General features: G+C 46.5%; 2 protein-coding genes across 5 annotated transcripts in view; one reads left to right on the top strand and one right to left on the bottom strand.

The window, feature by feature from the left end:
* Positions 1–10,066, bottom strand: part of COL4A5 (collagen type IV alpha 5 chain) — a 124,562-nt gene extending 114,496 nt beyond the window's left edge. The window contains exon 1 of one of the 3 annotated variants that reach the window (XM_088129243.1): positions 9,720–10,066. In XM_088129243.1, the coding sequence (XP_087985369.1) occupies positions 9,720–9,857 (138 nt within the window). In that variant the 5' untranslated portion in view covers positions 9,858–10,066. Of the gene's footprint in view, positions 1–9,211; positions 9,356–9,719 lie in introns of those variants that run through there. The other 2 variants (XM_088129245.1, XM_088129244.1) reach the window with 2 other exon arrangements.
* Positions 10,067–12,164: 2,098 nt separating this feature from the next.
* Positions 12,165–21,304, top strand: part of COL4A6 (collagen type IV alpha 6 chain) — a 165,146-nt gene continuing 156,006 nt past the window's right edge. Inside the window, exons 1-2 of one of the 2 annotated variants that reach the window (XM_088129180.1) lie at positions 12,165–12,447; positions 12,548–12,599. In XM_088129180.1, the coding sequence (XP_087985306.1) occupies positions 12,437–12,447; positions 12,548–12,599 (63 nt within the window). In that variant the 5' untranslated portion in view covers positions 12,165–12,436. The remainder of the gene's footprint in view (positions 12,448–12,547; positions 12,600–21,304) is intronic. The other variant, XM_088129182.1, reaches the window with a different exon arrangement.

The raw sequence follows: 21,304 nt of genomic DNA, 5'->3' as shown, positions 1-21,304 counted from the left end.
AAGCAATAGCAAGAGGATTAGCTATACAGGACATGATAAGAATAGGTGGCCAAGGAATAAAAGTGTGGAGAAGCTATGGGGAATGAGAACTGTGAAGTGTATACAGTTAGTCCTCATCTAGCGACCACAATTGGGACTGGCAACTTGGCTGTTAAGCGAAATGGCTGCTAAGTGAAACTGCGACTCTGCTTATGATCTTACTTCACCTTTCTTTTGCTTTACAGACCTGTGAAGGTCATCAATGCGAGGACTGGTCATAAAGTTACTTTTTCATCACCATCGTAACTGTGAACGGTTGCTAAATGAGGCAGTCGCTAAATGAAGACTACCTGTAATGCACATACACACAGCAAAGAGCCTAGTTGGCCAACCCAACAGTAACCCTTGAACCAGCAAACTAAATTTCCCAATTCAAGAGGAGCCCTGAGAAGCAACCCAGCTTCTTGAACTGCTCAGAAAGAGATCCCACCCTCTTGAACTGGTTGAATTTCTCCACCCCCGGTGAGATATTTACAGTCCCACAAGAAATGGCAAGTCCACAATCAACTCACTTTACCTTTTATTTTTAAAAAAAACTTAGATGTGTTGCACAACGCCAGCCTAGATAGTTATCACACCCTTCACCAAGCATGCTGAGGGTACAGAAGAACCCCATTGCTATCTATGGGACAGAATGCAGCTTGACTGGTGCCAAAGCTAAAACCCACAAAGGACAAAGACATTGAGATTAGCAAGCTTGGCATAACACATGGCCTTTTTCTGCCCTAAGTTGGCATGATTTTAGTTCAGTTGCTATCTTAAGTGCTTGGCTGAAAAAGCCATTCTGCTTCATAGCAAGAGAATAAACTGGAAACTTTGCCTCAAGAGAAGAGCCTCCTGCAGTTTTTTCCACATAAATGTACATCGCCTCCCAATTCATGGGGGAAGGAAAGTAGGGAGGGGTAAAAAAGGCTATAGATGAGAATTTTGTATTCCTTTTTCTCATGTCCTGCTTGACCCAGGGCAAAAAGCCCAGTTGACCAACCCAACAGTACCCCTCGAACCACCACGTTTTCCCAAGTTTGAGTCTTGGCTATGGATCTAAACTTTCTAAGATTACGAGTACACCAAATTCCTACTGCCCGAGTCTAAAAATACTGTCAAAATGTGTCTCTCATTTTTCAAGTGCTTCTGAAAAGCATTTACAATTTACAGTTACAAGATTTCAGCGAAAACCTGCAAAGACAGCTGTTAGAATGTCCATTCTGTATGAAATAAAAATGCCTCCTCAATTATGATTTTCGCCAAGCATCACAAGGGGTTGACAAACTTGATTTTCAGGACAGGGACGTCTACATTTAAGGCTGGCCTGCCACGGTGGCCTTTTACCTTTGACCATTACAGTGAGAACACCCAAAGAGCGCTCCACCATGGAATCATAGAGTGATAGCAGGCTGGAAGAAGCCAAGATATCTTGCACTATCATCAATTACTCTTTGGATTCTGCCCAGAAATAAATTGGTGAGAGCTGTAGAAGGAGAGCTGGGTAGGTCTACAGGAGACTCAGGAGGAGTCTAGTAGCAACTTTTCAGACCAAGTATTTAATTAAAAGGTGCATTTCAAGAAAGCTTGTTGGTAAGAGTGCAACACTTGCTGGACAGTTGTAATTTGGTCTTGCAAGCAAGCATTCCCCAAACCACCGTCTCCTCCACACCCTTGTATGCTGAAGCAACTGAGTTTCCAAAGACGCTTCAAATAACCTTCTCTGAATCTATAGTAGAGATGTTTGTGCATTTACACTATTGCTCTAAAGAAGAGCGTATGCAAGTTTGGCACTATTTACATCTTGCTTGTTTGTAGGTGACCAAATACTTATTTTCCACCATGATTTGCAAATAAATTCTTTAAAAATCAGACAATGTGATTTTCTGGATTTTTTCCCCCATTTTGTCTCTCATAGTTGAGGTATACCTATGATGAAAATTACAGGCCTCTCTCATCTTTTTAAGTGGGAGAACTTGCACAATTGGTGGCTGACTAAATACTTTTTTGCCCCACTGTATCTGCCCCGGCTTCCCATATTTGAATTCAGCTCTAAGAGGAGGCATCAGGAGGGTTCTCTGTTAGCTGTGCCTTTTTAAAAAAAGCTCTTAAATTAAACATGAAACCAACTGTTGTAAATGAAAGTCTGCTCAGTCAGGCTGGGTTCCTCTATTTTACTAAGCCATAATGTGTTAAACCATGGTTTGATGGATAAACCACAGTTGGTTGGATTCATGTAACGAACTAAGCCATACGTCACTGATAACGAACAATAAGGCTGGGCCCACACAACATATTAATTGGAAGCCAAGCAAACCCATATGATGGCTTAGTGCATTGTGGAAACCCAATCACTGAAGGCCTTCGCTCTCCAATAGCCAGCATTACCTAGCCAGACAGTCAAGAAGGATTAGAGATTTCCCAGCCAGCATTCTGGGAGTTGAAGTCCACACATCTGAATGTTGCCAAGCTTGGAAAACACTGGTTTAAACTTACTGTTATTTAAAGCTTTCTGATATACCTTTTGTACATTGTATAACAGCATATAACAGCGTAACATTTCTTAAAGAATAAAAAATAATTTAAAAAGCTATTTTGAGCATACCAACTAGCTGCTATAGTAGAAAAAAGGGGGCAGCAAAAAATCTTCAATAGCTTTGGGAGAGAGGCCCAAGGAACTCAGTAATAGAGGGAATAGGACAGCTAAATTGGGGCAGACAGGAGAATTAAGGGTACTGTATTTATTCCACACCCTCTGTTGTGAAGGAAGATGAAAAATTCTAGTCAATTTCCTATTTGTAGTGTGCTTAACAAGACAAAATTACTTTTGTCAAAGTACTTATAAAGTGCTCAAGGGCAACTGTTATACAATGTACCAAGTACAAAAGGTATATTAGAAAGCTTTAAATAACACTAAGTTTAAACCAGTGTTTTTCAAGCTTGGGCACATTCAGATGTGTGGACTTCAACTCCCAGAATGCTGGCTGGGGAATTCTGGGAGTTGAAGTCCACATATCTTAAAGTTGCCAAGTTTGAAAAACACTCAGTTTAACTAACCTACACGAGTTATTTGCAATCTTTGTTTAAAGCAGCCATACAACTATCTTAATTCTGTTGCTGGATTTTAAATTTGTCCGCTAACCAGAGTTCTGAGCAAATAAGAGGGTGATTTTTAAAAAGGGGGGGAAACCCCTGAAGACGACGGCATAGAAGTCAGCAAAACCCATTTAAAGTGCTAGACAGCAAGTCAATGAAATGCGTAAAAGCAACCATTGACTTAAAGTAGGTACTGTATGTTAAAATCCCAGAAATGCTAAGTCATAAAATGGCTGGGAAAAGAGGAACCTCTTAGATGGTGCTGAAAAGACAGCACAGTGGGCATCAGGCAAAACATTTTGGGGACAGCACTCCAAAAGATGGTGCAATTACCAAGAAGACCTTCTTTGTAAAAGCCTGGCCAACTTCATTAGCTGGAGGTATCCAAGGGAAGATCTAATTTAAAAAGTGTTCTCAGTTTTGTATCTCTTGCAGTCTCCCTCCCTCCCTTGAATTAAGCATACTTGTATTTCTTTCAGTTCTGATCTTTTGGACAACATTTCCATTTTCTGAAGGCAAGGTTCTCTTCTCCGGTAGCTTTCTGCAGGCTTGCTGAGAAATGGGACTGGGGATTTGAGGAAGAAGTGGGTTGGTGGGGGAGAGAGAGAATGAGTAGGAGTTTGCTTTTGTGAAAGGGTCAGCCTCGTTGGTCGAATGCAGAAGCCTTATCGTCCACATCTGACCTACAGAGGGAGGTTCTCACACCAGAAATGGAGGACTGTTCTCTTTCAAGCAAAACATTTGGCATTCCTGGTTGAAAAGAGCATCAAGATAACATCTTGTTAAAGGAATGCGAATCATTTCTCAGGCAAGATAGAATGTGATCCATAATGCCTTATACTCAAAGAGAAGTCTTAATCTTGAAGAAACACAAAGTTTAGATGTCTTTCTGATCAGTGGCACTGAAAGGGGTGCCAAACTCCAAGTTGCAGATTTAGGAAGGGGGCAAAGAGAAATGGGTTGCTTTAGGATCAGACCATCTCACATTGTCTGATGTCATACACTGCACTAAGCCACAGTGTTGTTTGTGGTTTAGCACCTTGAGTGAATCCAGCCAGGTATGGGTTATTCAACAAATAATAGTCGGTCAACAAAAGGTTGGCCTAGTTTGATGGGCAAAAGCAGTCATTGTGACAATTGGAGATCAGAAACAGTATGAGTCAGAACCAACCAAGTTCAGCTCCTACACACTCAAGAGATATTCAGAATTATTTTAAATTGACTCAAGTTTAAGGGGGAATACCTAATTCAAGAGGGTTAATGTTTCCTTTAGGAGACATCCTTTCCTAAATTAAACTTATTGCTGAGAAAAGCAAGTTATCGTTCCAATTTTATCCCTCTAAATAGCCTAGGTGAATTTTCAGGCTCCATTTGACCTAAACATTTAAGTCTTCTTTCTACATATGTGCACAGAGATTCCCTTCCAATTTTCCTCTCTGCCAGCTGAAGTTCACTTGGCAGAAATCTGGACAGAGTCTTCTTACTTGTAACAACTCAGATTCCTGGCATGCATGTTTCTATTTGATTTTCAAGCATTTTTAGATGTTTGCCATTTGTCTTTTATGATGGTGCAAAAACTTTGATTGAAGAGCAGGACACAAACATTGTAAACAAATAGTGTGCTTCATTTTATATGAGAATATAACCCCACCCTGTTGGCATTCCAGATGGTCATCAAGACCTGTTCCCCTAGGCCTTGGGCTTTAGCAGCTGGACCCCCTCCACTGGATGTTAGATGTTGGTGGAACGTTTTGGAGAAATCTATCAAATGTTTCATCTTCTTCTTCTTCTGTTCGAGTCTGGCTTGGAGTTGAGCACCATCAAAGTGAATCAAACAATCAATCAATCAATCAATCAGTCAAACAAACAAACAAATAAATAACCACTCCCTCCCTCTTTGGCTGTTGCTGATTAATAACACTATCTGATTTGCAGCAAAATATTATCATGGATAGTGTTCCTACTGAGAACCTCAACCATGCCACTTTTTAGGTTATTCTGTCAAATCCCCCCATCCCAACAAAACTTGCAGCACCCCCTAATCCCTAAAGGCACTCAGTATTTGTTGGGTGGGTGTTTCCTAATTCACCCCACAAAGATTTACACTTAAAAAATGAATCCACTCTGTAGAACTGCTGATGCTTGCTCACCTACAGACAAAACCAGAGCAATTCTACCTCTCAGTCACATCTCTCATTCTTTTTAATAGCCCACATTTGAATCAAGTCCACAATTTTTCAAGAGAATGCAACAGGCTGATAAATTATATGCATCATTGTGCATTTTACGCAACCTATGTCAGATGCTATAAGCCATTGCTAACACAGGTAAGGTGAATTGGCTTATTGCAACCACAGATCATAACAATGTAGTTGCTAACACAACTGAGTTACAGACACCAAAACTGAAAAGAGAATCTTAAACTTTATAAACACTCCAGAAAAAGAGCCGTTGGTGCCTCAGTGCCTAAATAGATGGTTCCTCTTTTATGGCATTGAAAACCAGGAACTCTTGGGTGCAGGGCTGATTAAGACATCCATGGTTTCCTAGTGGGACTTGCAAAAATTCTTGTCCCTAGGACATACCCCCTCCCCAAGAGATGGGTCTCATTGTTAAGTTCCAAAATGTCTTCCTCTGGCCTTCTTCAGCTTGGTCAGCCTCTACCTTTGTAGACTTCAAATCCCAGGGTTCTCTGCAGTGGCCATATTGGCTGGGGAATTCTGGGAATTTAAATCTAGAGAGCCCTCAGGTTCAGGAAGGCTTCCTTTGTCCCCTGAAGAACCTAGCTTGGACCTGTAAGAAGGGGATTCCTAGCTTTAAAACAAGTCCTTTTCGCAAAGGAAGAGGAAGGAAGGAAAGCAAAATTTCTGTTGGCCCAAGAGATCCACCAGACATGTGTAGCAAGTGCAGGATGCCCTCCCAAAGTGGATGGGGCCCGCAACTAAAGTGGGCCTATTAGCAGTGGGGAACTGTAGGCGTGAAATGCCTTAAGTCTCTGCAAGGCTTAATGCACTATTTTGTACCAATAGAAGAGAATATATGTAGCTCATGGTTGAACTGTGGAGTCCTTGGTGTTCTCTGAGTTTGCTTGCAGATGTTTCGTTACCTGACTAGGTAACATCTTCAGAGATGTTATCTAGTTGGGTAACGAAATGTCTGCAAGCAAACCACCAAACTCAGACATCACCAAGGACTCTGCACTTTTTTGCCCCCTCCAAAAATAAATAAATAAATAAACATACAAAACCTCAACTCTGCCAAGTCATCAAGGCTCTCAGGTCCACAAAACAAATGCTGGTGGGCTACAGGGGGTCTGCAGATCAATCCAGCAGAACTGGAGGGGAACAGCTCCAGACGGTTTTTGTCACATGCTTGCAGAGAGCTTGGGGGGGGGGGGAGAGATCCCAGCTCTCCCAAGGCCATCCTTGCTTTTGCCTCGAGCACAAACTTACAGACATCCAACTTCAAACCTCTGACTGATCTGGGGACTCCCCATAGCCACCTTCTCTATTTCTGGACCACCTACGAACCAGAACCAGGGCCCTCTATGTATGCACAAATTTGGAATCAGATTCCTACTAATACTATCATAGCCTGAAGGGGAATGTGAGTTCATAACCTAAAGGAGGAACACCCAACTTTTGGGGGACAGAAGCCACATCTGGCCTTGGAGCAGCACACAATGAGTTGCTTTGCATAAAGCGGAGGGTGGCACAGGGCAAAAATTAAATTTAGGTAGAATCAAATATCAATCAAGTGAACGCTTCAGCTCTCTTGTCATGCACGTGACTATTTGTCTCTTGGTTGCATTCAGCCCTGGAAGTTGGTAGCAACTTAAGGAAGGCCTCCTGAAGATACAACCAAGGTTTTTGGGAGCCTGATGCAGCCTGAGAAATACAGATTCTGCCCTATATCCTACACAGCGCCAATACTCCTACAGGATGGTGTTTCTCAACCTCAGCAACTTTAAGCTGGGTGGACTTCAACTCCCATGCTGGCTGGGGAATTCTGGGAGTTGAAGTCCACCCAGCTTAAAGTTGCTGAGGTTGAGAAACACTGCTATAGAGTATGGAAATATATTAAAAGCAAGGGATCTGGTTTATGCACAGCTTTGCCCTCACTCTTATGGACAAACACCCTTCCACTCAATTTTGCAGAGTTCCCAGTTTCAAATATTGGTGACCCATACCGACGTGACTCATTCTGGTTGTTTAACCATGTACTGAGATACCCAAGCAGGTGTTACAAACCAAGCAACATAGAAAAAGCAGAAGAAAGGAACTCAACCCTTTCGTAGAGCAGATTCCTTACCTCTTATCTATCACTAGGAATTTACACCTCTCATATTATGCACTCATATGTATGCAGATTCGATATTTATACAAAGAATGAGTTCATTTCATCTTCACCCATCCCGTCCCAAATCATGGGAACTCTAGTTCAGAGGAGATGCCAGACTGATTACATGGGGTTTGCCAGAAACCCCACATTTTACTTTTGCTACAAGTCAGAGGCCTCCTGAACTTAATGAGACTGACTTCTGAATGAACATGCAAAGTTATTGCAGGGGATGAAGTATTATGGAATAAGATGTCCACCAGTTTAGTTTTCCTTCAGCAAAGGAATTTCTGCAAAGTCCCAGAGAACATGAAAGCAATTGTGTTTGAGCAGAATTAAAAAGAGTTGTTTTTGATCTGCAACTCAGATTGCTCTTGAGGATCTCTTATCTGTTCTACAGCCAGCCAATATACATTGTTTTGATAACATGTAAGAAATGGGACAAATGTATTTGCCATCAGTGACAACTTCACGTTTATACCCAGCTTAAGCATGGAATGGGGAAGGGGAGAAGCAAACATTTTTAAGGAGTAACGAAGCATTTTTAAAGCATTTCAGTCTGTGGTCCCATCTAAGAAATAGCACATAACATACTAGCCCATAAAATGAGATGACTAATTTTTCATAAATGTCATTGGATAATTAGGGGAAAGGTGCAAGACAAACATCTGGCTGAGCTTTCATCCCAGAAAATAATAATAATAATAGAGTTCCCTACAGATGTTGGACGAAAAGTGATTTCAGACACACACAACTGCAATCAACCCTACCGTTCTTCTTTCCATAATGACCACAGTAAATAAATGCTACCTTAAAAGGAGAGATTGATTACTTAATAATGCATATTATTTCAAAGGGGCATGTTAATAAATTACAGCTAGACACAAGGAGAAAATGACTATTTTGACCATTTCCGTGCAAGGGAGAAGAGGAACACAGTGGGGGGAGAGATAAACAGCTGGCGAAGTAGGTTCCAAGGTGTCACACATTAATTTATCACCCCCCCCACCCCCAAGCTTGAGCCATCACAGCACTAACCTCCATTGATGTTTGTTAGTGTCATCAGTTGGTCGAAAACAGAAGACACACTTTTGCCAACATATAAGGACACAGTTCAATTTCAACCCACATCCTGCCCCTCAAGAAGTCTAATTTCTAGGCTCACTTTTATCAGATATCAGAAAGTGGAAATGAAGGGTACAGCCAATTTAAGACGGATACCGGGGGGGGGGGAGGAGAAAGGGGCCACATTCAGTTTCAACGCCCATCCCTTCCTCTCAACACCCTGAACAGACTTTTCCAGTGTTTGCACTCTCCAGCAGTGGTTTGCACGGGGAGGAAGATCCATTTGTGCAGAATGCACGCAGCCCCCCACCCACCGCACATACATAGCAAAGCAATACATACAGCATCTGAGAAGGGGGGGGTAGCATCTTGAAATCCAGGTTGAACATTGCCAAACTGCCCCCTTTTAAAGCCCCAGACAAAGGCCCATCTTACAGAACTGGATCTCACCTTGAGACTCCCCCTCCACAAGTGGGGGAAAGGGGTTCAGCTGGAGCGGGGGCTAAGGAGGAGCTGCCTCCCCTCAAATCCTCACCAGCTTGAGCCGGATCTGCCAGCCAGGGCCACTCTCCCCCAAGTGCCGCTCCTCGGTGACCTCCCCCGCCCCGTCCACTTTCACATACTGAAAAAGACACTTCAGGAGGGTAGCCATAAATCTGCACAGAAGGGAGTTAGACAAAACTTCGCATGCCTTTGTTCGATAACGACATTCCCGGGAGAGAGGGCTGGGGGGAGCAAGAGAGAGGGGGAAGATAAGGAGGCAGCCCTGATGCAGCCACCTGAAGGAGCCCGTTTGTCGGGGGGGGGGACAGCCCCCCATCTCTCCCGCGGGTCGCTGCAGCGTCCTGTCCTTCTCGGCTCCCCGGCGCAATCCAAGCCGCTCAACTTCAAGCTGAGCGTGTTACGAAACCGGGACCCGCGGAGGTCCCTTCGTCTCAATCTCTCCTGCCCCCCCCACCGGCTTTCTCACTCCCTAGGACCCCGCGGGGGCGCGAGGCAGGATCCGACCCGTTCCCGCGCCCCCTCCCCTTTCCCAGCCTTCCTTGCACCCGCTCGCCCGAGAGCCTATTTTTAAAACCAACTTTGCCAAACTTTTCCTGCGGTCCCCAGCCCGTCACTTCGGAGCCACCGGAGGCGACAGCCGCGGCTTCCTCGCGTCCACCCCCAGCCCCAGCCCCACCCGGGCGGCTTGGACTCGCCTGCCTCTGCCCCCTCCCGCGCTCCCCTCCGGGTGCATCCGAAGGCAGCCGAGCACCCACCGCAGCCTGGGCGTCCCAAGCGCCGAGTCCCAGGGCGAGCAGCAGGAGGAGGCGGCGGGCGCCCGGGCGCAGCTTCATTCTCCTCCTCCAGGAGCCCGCAGCCTCGCCGGAGCTGACCCAGCCTTCGCCCACCCCCCAAAAAAAGAAAAAAGGGAAAAAAAGAAAAGAAGAGGAGGATGAGGTGGGCAAGGACTGGGCAGGGCTGGGCCGGGCGAGGCGGCTCTGCGCGCCCGCCTCCGCGCCCGCCTCCGCCTCCTTTCCCGGCGCGGCGCTCGCCTTCGCTCGGGCGCGCGTTCGCAAGCTCGGCCTCCCGCGCGCCCCTCTCCGGGGACTACTTTGCCTGCCTCTCGCCGCCGCTCAGCCGGGATCCATGCGCCGCCCTGCCTGCCTGCCTGCCTGGCGAATGGGACTTGTAGTCCCCCCGGGCTGAGTGGGAAGGCGAGTGGCTTGTTTTCCAACGAGGCTCTGAATTCCGATTTGAAGTTAAAAAAAAGAGGGGGGCTTTTCCCCCCTTCCCCCTCTCTTGCCTGGTGGCTTCGTTGCGCGAACCCATGGTTTGTGTAGTCAGAACTTGGCGAATAAGCAGCCCTGGCGATGGGGTTAGTGCATGTAATTTGGTGATTTAGATCTAAGAGTTGTACTTGGGGTCGCGGAAGGCATTCTGGCCACTGTGGTGGATCCACAGACAAACAGTCCACATACATTAGTGCATTCTATGAACTCAGTCCTGGCTAGTTGCTTTTGGGGCGGGGGGGTAGTAGGTTAGGCTCCTGCAGGAGCTTCAGAGGAGAAGAACATGCTGGGGGAATAAACGAGAGTGGATTTTCTGCGCAAAGTTCTGCCCCGATGAGAAATCAGTCTCCCCGCTCCCAGCAGTTGCAACCACCCCCCCTCTCCAGGCTGCGTTCCGACGACCCTGGTGCCCGTGCTTAAGTAAACTATGGCTAAGGATGGCTCGCTTCCTTCACCTAACCACTTGAGCTGGGTTCCCGCAACCCTCGTTTGTGGATTAGCGTTTCGTGCGAACGCAGTTCATGGCTACCTAAGGAAGGAAACCCCGGGAGAATTTACACCCCATCTACAGTATTCCGGTCCACGTGTAGAAGGCACCCTCCTTGCGAGTCAACCACACCCCCCTTGGGTTCTTGCACCCTTTCTCGGAAGTAAGTTCAAAGGCGGCAGCGGCCCCTTTTGCCCCTCCACATCTTTTTCCCCACTTCGTGAGCAACTCAGGGCTTTCCTACAGCCGGCGGAGTGAGCAAGGGGGGTGTCAACCCCACAGCGAGCCACGCAACACGGACTCCGGAATAACTGTGTGTGTAAATCACAATGGTGGCAATTAATAGTAGGGGGAGGAAAAGGGGGTTACTGCGGGTAACTTGTGGCCCAGTTGAGCTCCTGCAGGTTGGGGGGAGGGGGAGGGGGCCCCTTGCCTTTGACCGATTTCTAGCTCTGTTTACTCCGAAATAACCCGTTCTTTGTTCAGTGCCGACGGGCCTCCGGTCCGGGAAGCGTTCCGAAAAAGCGCTCGGAGCCGTTCTCACACGGCTGTAAACCCAGGTGACCCAGAGTTAGACACGCGTCCTTTTGCACGTGAGCACAAGCCTGTCTTGCAGAAGGATCCGGAGCAAGTCTAGCTAACTTCAGTTCCAGTTTCCCCAAAGGGAACTTTTAAGGTTCTTGCAGCCACCAAAGGCGGGGACTCAGTGCCAGAGAGCACTGGCACCCCAAGGGCTGCTGTCTGCGCTGTGATGGGTCTTGCCCGCTTCCACAACTAAATATACTCCGATTGTCTGAGGAAACCGACACGGCCCGTCAAGGCTCCGGGAGGCCTTTGCAGCCTTTGCGCCCCGAAATTCAGAGGCTCACGGGAGGGATCAAAGCGGGGCCCCGTCCGCGGCTCGGAAGAACTTTCTTCCATTCTTTTTTGCATCCCCACGGGGCCCTTGCCCGTAGTCATCCGAGCCACCTGTTCCCCAACTAACTTAGTTCGCAAGATGCGCTGCTCCCCCAAGTGCTCCCCAAGTGCTCCCCCATCTGGACCGGGATGCGCGCAAGTCAGCCAGAGCCAGGCAAGCAGTCGAGCCTGCCCGCCGCAGGCCTTTCCCGTCTCCGAGATGGGGCAGGGATTCCCACGGTCGCAGGAACCTACTAACCCCGCCTGAGAAGAGGGGGCAGAAAGACCTTGGTCCTAAAGGAAAGGGTCTGAACCCGCCTGGCAAAGCGCGCCCCGCTCAGCCTGTTTCTCTCCCAAAGGCTGCGGGCAAATGCACGTGTGGACGGACCAAGCCGGGAAGGGGCTCGAGGGGAGGGGAGAGGAGAGGAGAGGAGGGGGAGAGGCAGGAGGCCGAGGCGGCACTGCGGCTGCCTGAGGGCGGCGGCTCCGCCCTCGTCTGCCCGCCCCTGCCGCCTCTCGGCCGCGCGGCTTCGGCGCCTTGCGATCGCGGGGCTTCTCCGGGGCTCTCTCCCCTGCCGCTTTGGGAGGGCGGAGACCGCTCTTCACGTGTCCTCCCCGTGCGTCCACACGACCGGCCCTTCCCGCGGCCGCGCCCCCTCCCCTTTCCCCGGAACAGGGCGTGGGGTCCGGCTGCGGAAGCGGCTCCAGAACCGCGTCCTCCCGCGGGGTCCAGCCGCTGCCCCACCGCCCGGGTGGCAGCATGTTCGCGGGGTGAGTGCCCAGGTCGGGGGAAACGGGGCAGCGGAGGCGGTGGGGGTCGCGTCTGCCGTGGGACAACGTGACACTTTGTCCCCCCCCCCTTTTTTTGCAGCGCATCTGTGTTGGTGGTTGCCCTGTGTCTGGCGGCGCATCCCGTCCGCGGGGTAAGTCTTCTGATTCAGGACCAGCGCTTAGGGACCGCGGGAGGGAGAGGGCTCGCCCGCGGGGTCGGGAGCCCCGTCGGGACTGGGGAGCTGCTGGGCAACGGCCTCCAAGGCCCCCGGCTTTGGCAAGGATCCCGCCCGGACGACTCACCCCTCGGCCATGGGGGGGGGGAAGGAATCTGTGGGCTCCTCTGGAGGAAGGGCGAAGTGGGTGGCAGAAAGAAAAGTTGGCAGCCTCGTTGCCCTGCAGCGTGGAGGTCCTAGAAAAAGTGGCTGGGGAGGGGGGAAGGACCCCGATGTGATATGTGGGACTCAACTACTCCCTCCCTGCTCCCTGGGGCTGCCCGGGGTTCGCTGCCCCCCTGCAAATCCTTGCTGGGAACCCTAAAGTGACATCCTTGTCTATAATCAGGTTTGAGGAGGGGATGGGAGAATATATGGGATTATTTTTCTGCTGGAGCAGGCACGTGGAGTTGGCTCAAGGCCAAAATACCAGGAGGCCCCCTCCTGTCAGTTCCCGCCTCTGCCTTTGAAGCCTCTACTCCGAAGTAAGTTGCAAAGGGAGCAGAGGTTGGCAGGTCTTTTTGTGACCGGCTTTATCCTCCATCCTCACCTCCCTGGCATACATCAGTGGCAGAGCTCTGCTTTTTGTCATTTCCCTCCATGGCCTAAACTGGCACGCTGAGCTTCAGTGACCCCTGGAGCTGGGCTGGCCTGGCCTGGCCTGACAGGCCGGGCCAAAGCGAGGGTTGTGATTCAGACACTCGCAAAGACGCAAAAGAAGACAGGGAGAACTGAAAGAGACGTTAAGGTTGTTTTTGCTCCCCTCTCTTCATCCTTGGGTGGTTTCCAAGCCCCATCGGTGGGGAAAGGGGGATCCCAAATATTATTCTAGATTATATCATATTATTTCCTGCTGATGAAAGGGAAAGAGGTTAATTGCTACTGCCCCCTCATTCCAGGATGTGCTCTGACATCTCAGGAATAAGCTTTCATTTGATTTGTGTCTGCTACCAGTCCCTGGGTGATTTTTCTGAAGGAAGTGGCGGTCCCAGTTTCTAAAATATCTACTCTCCCTTGAAGGACAGCCTTGTGCCCCTGAGCAGAGGAATTTGTTAAGTTGGCAAGCCGTTGCTGATTTCTGCACATCAACCTTATATTAAATGAGGCAGGAGCAGGTCAAATCTTTTTTTTTTTTTAAATATCCTCTTGTGACTTGCAAATTCTATTATGAACACATGTTCTAGGATAAGATTTCTTTTTCTTTTTTTTTAAGATTCACAGATGCCTGGGACTAAGCGTTCAGTTCAGCAGTCGCTTGAAGCTATTAATTTTAAGCGTTGTGAAAAAGGCCATAAATTTAATATCAAGCAGGATATGATAGCTTCTGTGCAGGGTCGTTGGCTAGTCTGAACTCAGGTAGCAAAATGTATTGTGCCAATTTTGGCTGTGTTCACCCAACATGCTAGGGGCTAGTTTGTGGTTAGTCTGAACCCAGCTTTCCCAGTTAGCCTATGGCTGGGTGTATTGTGTGAACCCAGGCACTTGGGTTAATTCAGTTAGCCATTATCCCTTTAACTGTGGCTTATTTGGGCAAACATAGTCTCTGTAAGAGCTTTTCTTCACACATGGCCTCTGAAATGCATGCAGGAAAAAACTGGCTTTATAGCAAGTGGGTTTTTCTTCAAAGATAATTTTCAATAACTGTCTTGTGTTTTTGTCTGTACCCTTACAATCTTCTTCAAAGTTACGGGCCAGAAAATTGAAGCTTATGTGAAATTGCAAGATCTCACTTCCTTCATTTCAGGCGTTCAGCCCTACTAATTGGGCCTGTTGGAAGTTAGTTTATCAGCACCTGGAGGATGGCAGATTTCCCACTGTTGGGGCTTGGGCATCATGAGGTCATCACACAAATGAAGTGATGTGTGCAGTGACACAATGCTGACAGTCACCTTCCCCCTAGAATTATCCTTCTGCAAAAGTTACAGTAAATAGGGGGTTTCCTCTGCCAAACACCTTGATTTGGGCTGCAGTGTGTCACCAATTAACGGTGTTAGTGTCATCCATTCAGACAGTTGTGAATCAACTAAAAATGGTTGCAATTTATTGGGCAGTATGTGTGTGTGTACACATGCAGATGTTAATATATTACAAATGAGCTGCATTGTTTTATTTCCTTTCTGTTGTACAAGAAGGAATACAGGTAGTTGTCGCTAACCATTTAACGACAGTTTGAAGTTATGACAGCCACAGAAAAAGTGCTTTATGACCTGTACTCACACTTACGACTGTTGCACTATCCGATCGTGATCATGATTTGCGACCTTTTTTATGATGGTCATTAAGCAAATCACTATGGTTGTTAAGCAAATCACGTTGTTGTTAAGTGAGTCATGTGGTCGTTAAGCAAATTCCAGCAAAAAAGTCCATTAGGGAAGTTGGATTTGCTTAACAGACATGTGATTTGCTTAACGACCATGTGGTTCACTTAATGATTGTTGTAAAAATGGTCATAAAATCGGGTCTGGTCATGTGGTGGCTCACTTAATGACTGCCCTGCTTAATGACCAATTTTCTGGTCCCTATTATGGTTGTTAAACAAGGACTATCTGTCTTGCTTTTGATATGACCCTTGGTTTGCTGTGGTGTACCTGAAGACGAAAACAAAGATGGCTTTTTGTGAGCTTGTATCAAAACTTGTTTTTTAGCTGCATACTCATTTGTACAAACTTAATAAAATCAATTTAGCAGGTGTAATAGTCTAGATTTAACATGTGCATATGTCAGGCATGTAGGTGTTCTGCAATTAGTTTCCAGACTGGGTTTGCTCATTGATTTGGCTCTATGTATCCTGCAAGCCCAGCTACGTGGTTCTATTATGGTTCAGGATGTTGTGTGAACCCAGCCAATAGGATTAACCTAGTTAACCACAATTAAGTAAAGATGGTTTAATAAGTTCTGGAAACTGAGCCACTCTGTTCAAGTGGAGGTATATAGTGAAGTTCAGGAGCGTGAAATTGCAGGTCTTTGCACAGGCAAGAACAGCAGCAGCTTCTCTCACATTTGGGGTTAGAGTGGTCAACCTGCTGATCAAACTTCTGTTCAAGGCACAAAAGGGCCAGACCTTTTTTGAAAAAAATGGCTGAAAAATTAGTTCTGATATAGCCTTTTTCAATGATACAGCTGTCTCTCAACACTAGTCTTGGGTAGCTTTTTATTATAAAAATGTAATGGGAAAGGGTACAGGCTGGCGTAGTAAATACTGTAAGTCATGGTTTCTCAACCTTGGTGACTTGAAGATGTGTGGACTTCAACTCCCAGAATTCCCTAGCCAGCCATGCTGGCTGGGGAATTCTGGGAGTTGAAGTCCACACATCTTCAAGTTGCCGAGGTTGAGAAACACTGCTGTAAATAAATAAATAAAGATGGGGAGGGAATTCTTTTCTTATGTCAACATACAACACTGTAGGCGCACACCTGCTTAGCTTTATGGCAGGAAGAGCTGGCTTTCCATTCGCATGGCCAGTCCATGGGTAACACAGCCGCTGGCATTGCACTGCTGAAATTTGATGGTGTGATTTTTTTTTTTTTTTTGAATTTATCCTCCCCAATTAAGGCTGAGAGGATGCCTACACCAGAGTATACCCTTCACCTCTCAAGATTTAGCCCTGTTCCTGAAGATTGGGAAACTGACTTCTCAAATATCGGGCACCCCTGATTTATGGTTAAACATATATGCGCTCCCCGTTCATCAGTTAGCTTAATGTTTCTCTGTAGACTTCTTGTCAGATTCCAGTCATGGGGTAGTCCTTTTAATTTGCAATGCTGATAATTAATGATTGGATTAATTACACATGGGGGGGTCTTTGGGATCAGCTCCTACTCATTTTAGCCTCTTTCTCGGTCAGATCCTGCTGCTTTCGCTAATCTTGGAGGCCTATCGAAATTGACTAGGCTGCATCAGGTTGGTTTAGTCAATTTCATTCCTAAAGGAATCTTTTTTCTTTTCAAGATGTGAGCTTTCTGGTTACTGTTCCATAGATAGGGTGTCCCAGAAGTAATAGGGCAGTCAAAATTTGGCAGCAAATCCGATATTTTAAAAAGTTTTATTGGAAAAGTGTAGTAACTATGTATGTGCAGGAGAGAATATTGCAATGACTAATATTAATTTTGATAACTGCCCTCTCATTCTTTCCCCCACCAAGGTAAGGAAGAGTGTAATCCAGTGGGTTAGTAGCCGTCTCTGTGAATTGTACGTGTGAATTGTTTGTGTCAGTGGGAACATAGTTTAGTTTTCAGTGTTACGTCTTCAGGTGTCTACAAGGTGGAACTGGCAGGGCATGTCATAAAGCAGATGATGTGACTTCTGTACAGTGGAACCTCGGGTTATGAACACTTCTGTTAACGAACTTTTCGGGTTACAACCAGCTCCGGCCGCAAAATTTTGCCTCGGTTTGCGAACTCTGCCTCGGGGTACGAACAGGATACGCGGCCATTTTCCCTCCCGTGACACGGTCCACGGCCATTTTTCCGCCCCTGACACGTGGTCGTAGGGAGGGGGACTCTCCCTCCAAGCAATAGCCGCCTCCCTGTCCTCCACACCAGAACGGATTAATGGTAATTACATTGAACCTTATGAGGAAATTTGCTTCGGGTTGCGACCAATTCGGGCTGCGACCAGAGTCACGGAACGAATTAAGTTCGTAACCCAGGGTACCACTGTACTTGCATTAAATGTCATGATGCAAATATTAAGTTGCACCGTTTCCATGATGGTATCATGATTCACGTCCCATCATTTTGACCTCACGGCAGCTTGTGGAAAACTAACCTACTAACCTTGGTTCTGCTGCACAGATCCCCTTGGACTTAATTAGTTTTCAGTTGGTATCCATGTGACATTAGACACCATGTCTCACGTGAATAGTTCAAGACATTTGCATTCAAGAGGATCGTGGTGAGTACAGAGAAAAAAGTGAGTTGTGGGTCAGGTTAGATCCATAATACCGAATCGAATTCTCCGCAAAGACTTCAGTCTGGCTTGCACTCTATTCAACCATAGGTTTTTTGGCCTGGTTTCATATATTGAACCAAGACATAAACTGTGATTTGCATACTACACTAAACAGGTTGACTGGGATCATGTGACAACTGGAGTGTACCTAATCATAGTTTATCAAATTAATCACCATTGGCTGGATTTCCTCATTACCCTGAACCATAATGAGGTTTGGTTATAGCATGCGTGAACTCAGCTACTACACTTTCACATAATGCATCCTTCTGCGCCACAACCGGTGGGGTTTACGAGCCATTCACCTTACATAATCTAGTTCTCACTTCCCCTGCTTTCTCTTCCCCGTCTGTGCATTTCAGGAGTTTGCTGCCCCCAGGAAAAGTCAGCTGGATGGTAGGAAGTGGGCAGGAAGTTTTTGCACTAATAGAGAAAAGGAGGCCCAGAGGAACTCTCAGGGGCCTGAGTCTTAACCCACGGAGGCCGAGGAAGCAGGAAAAAAATTCTGGATTGCAATCAATAGCATCTTAGACTGCAGAAGCTAAGTCTTCGCAGCTTGGCTAGGACCCATTCTGTGAATTTAACATAAGCTGTATATTGCTTCACAGTGAGCCCTTCTAATACAGACGGGCAGCCGCTTCGCAAGTCTCAACGTTTTGCCGCCCTTGACTTCACCTCCCACGCTAGGTCGGCTTCTCAACTTTTCTTGCTTTGCAGGCCTCTTGCCCTCATGGCTGTCCTCCTCTGGTCCCGTTCCAGATGAAAAGAGAGAACGCTTGTTCCAGTCCCATTATTTAAAACATCCATTTCTTGTGTTACGAATAAGTTCCACTGACGGCTAACTCTAAGCAGCTTTTCTTTGGACAGAAGGCCCGTTCAGGCCCTCTGCTTGGTGAATTTGGAAAATGTGATCTTGAGGCTAGCACGGGCCTTGGATCCAAATGCTTCTGAAGTTGGCACTTACTGTGTCATCGTTGGCTTGCATGTGGGTATGGGTGTGTCCTGCTTTTGTTCTTATACAGGGAGTTCAGTGGTCACCAGCATGGTGGCCAGAGATGTCAGGACTACCAGAGTACCCTTGGATAGCATCTGTGGAACCCAGATAATTAGGCATTTTTTAAACATTTAAAAACATGTCTAAAATCTTGTATGATTCTGCAGGTGAGACCCGCACATTTGAAAGTATCACTCCATATTTTATTATGGTCACAGACCAGAATTACAAATAAAATACCAATTTGTACAAATAGAAATAAAACTGCCTAATTTTACAGACAGCATGACAAAATTTAGTGATGTTCAAAGAAACTGAATTGTGCCGATCAGATGGGAACAACTGTATATAAAAAAGATGATTTGATGATGGATGGATGGATGGGTGGGTGGATCATTTGAAAGTTGTTTTTTTTTTTAAAGGAGAAACGGTTGCTCCTTGCTCCCTGAAAACGTTCCTGACCACGTCTGTGCTTTTATTGTATAGCTCAGTCCGCCGGGCTCTTTTAATGTATTACTTCACTTTGCACCCTATTTTTCTATCCTGACTGCAGTCGCAAATGGCTAAGAGGCAAAACTAAAAAACAAGTGGAGCAGCAGCTCGAATCATCATTCCTCCAGCACTTAATGCTTGGATAAAGAGTAACCGAGAGATTGGCCTAAGCAATTCCATAGCTCAGGAGCAAGGCAGGAAGTACAGCTTCCTTAAAGTTGGGGGTATTAATGGTGGCCCCTTCTTTAAGCATCCGTGCATGCAGGGCAAACGTCTCGTATGTCACACCCAAAAGTGGAACACATCCACACAGAGATGAGCAGAAGGAACTCAGTCCTGTCTGGGATGTTGGTGGAGTCACATGGCTGCCCCAGATGGGAGTTCCAATTAATAAGCCTAAACCAAATGTCTCAATGGAGCTACTTGGCCAGAAGTCAGTTCTGTTTACTGACTTGTTTGCAACCAGTGGAATAAAAGGAGCAAGCCTGTGTCTGATCAGTTCGATGCTACGTGCTGTTTCTCCTCTGGAGTGGCCAAATTTTGTTGTTGTTCAGTTGTTAAGTCGTGTCCGACTCTTCGTGACCCCATGAACCATATTGCGCCAGGCCTTCCTGTCCTTCACTGCCTCCCTGAGTTTGCTCAGTTTCATGCTCATTGCTTCAGTGATGCTATCTAACCATCTCATCCTCTGCCGTCCTCTTCTCCTTCTGCCTTCCATCTTTCCCAGCATCAGGGTCTTTTCCAAAGAGTCCTCTCTTCGCATTAGGTGACCAAAGTATCTGAGCTTGAGCTTCATTATCAATCCTTCCAATGAGCAATCAGGGTTGATTTCCTTTAAGATTGACTGGTTTGACCTCCTAGCAGTCCAGGGGACTCTTAAGGGTCTTCTCCAGCATCACAGTTCAAAGGCATCAATTCTTCGGCGCTCAGCCTTCTTTATGGTCCAGCTCTCACAGCCATACATTACTACTGGAAAAACCATAGCTTTGACTATGCGGATCTTTGTCGGCAAGGTGACGTCTCTGCTTTTTAATATGCTATCTAGGCTTGCCATAGCTTTCCTCCCAAGGAGCAAGCGTCTTTTAATTTCATGGCTGCAGTCTCCATCTGCAGTGATCTTGGAGCCCAAATAAATGAAGTCTGTTACTGCTTCCATTTCTACCCCTTCTATTTGCCAGAAATTGATGGGTCCAGATGCCATGATCTTAGTTTTTTTAATGTTGAGTTTCAAGCCAGCTTTCGCACTCTCCTCTTTCACCCTCATCAAGAGGCTCTTTAGTTCTTCTTCACTTTCTGCCATTAGGGTGGTATCGTCTGCATATCTGAGGTTATTTATGTTTCTCCCTGCAATCTTAATTCCAGTTTGTGATTCTTCCAGCCTGGCATTTCTCATGATGTACTCTGCATATAGGTTAAATAAGCAGGGTGACAGTATACAGCCTTGTTGTACACCTTTCCCTATTTTGAACCACTCGGTTGTTCCGTGACTGGTTCTAACTGTTGCTTCTTGGCCCGCATACAGATTTCTCAGGAGACAGGTAAGATGGTCTGGTACCCCCATCTCTTTAAGAATTTGCCACAGTTTGTTGTGATCCACACAATCGAAGGCTTTTGCATAGTCAATGAAGCAGAAGTAGATGTTTTTCTGGAACTCTCGTGCTTTCTCCATGATCCAGCGAACGTTGGCGATTTGGTCTCTAGTTCCTCTGCCTCTTCGAAACCCAGCTTGTACATCCGGTAGTTCTCGGTTCATGTATTGCTGAAGCCTAGCTTGTAGGATTTTGAGCATAACCTTGCTAGCATGTGAAATAAGTGCAATTGTGCGATAGTTTGAGCATTCTTTGGCATTGCCCTTCTTTGGAATTGGGACGTAAACTGACCTTTTCCAATCCCGTGGCCACTGTTGCGTTTTCCAAACTTGCTGGCATATTGAGTGCAGCACTTTAACACCATCGTCTTTTAGTATTTTAAATAACTCAGCTGGAATACTGTCATCTCCACTAGCTTTGTTGTTAGCAATGCTTCCTAAGGCCCACTTGACTTCACTCTCTAAGATGTCTGGCTCAAGGTCAGTGATCACACCATACCATGCTCAGCTTCACTGAGTTACACAAGCCCCTTCGCCATGACAAGGCAGTGATCCATGAAGGGGGGCCAAATTTTATTTATTTATTTATTTATTTATTTATTTATTTATTTAATATG

Source organism: Python bivittatus, unplaced genomic scaffold (assembly GCF_059951505.1).
Source record: "Python bivittatus isolate LINGU-HERP-01145 unplaced genomic scaffold, Pbiv_v1 ctg000790_np1212, whole genome shotgun sequence".
Taxonomy (NCBI): domain Eukaryota; kingdom Metazoa; phylum Chordata; class Lepidosauria; order Squamata; family Pythonidae; genus Python; species Python bivittatus.
The sequence above is the reverse complement of the archived record's forward strand: the minus strand, read 5'-3'. Positions and strand labels throughout refer to the sequence as shown.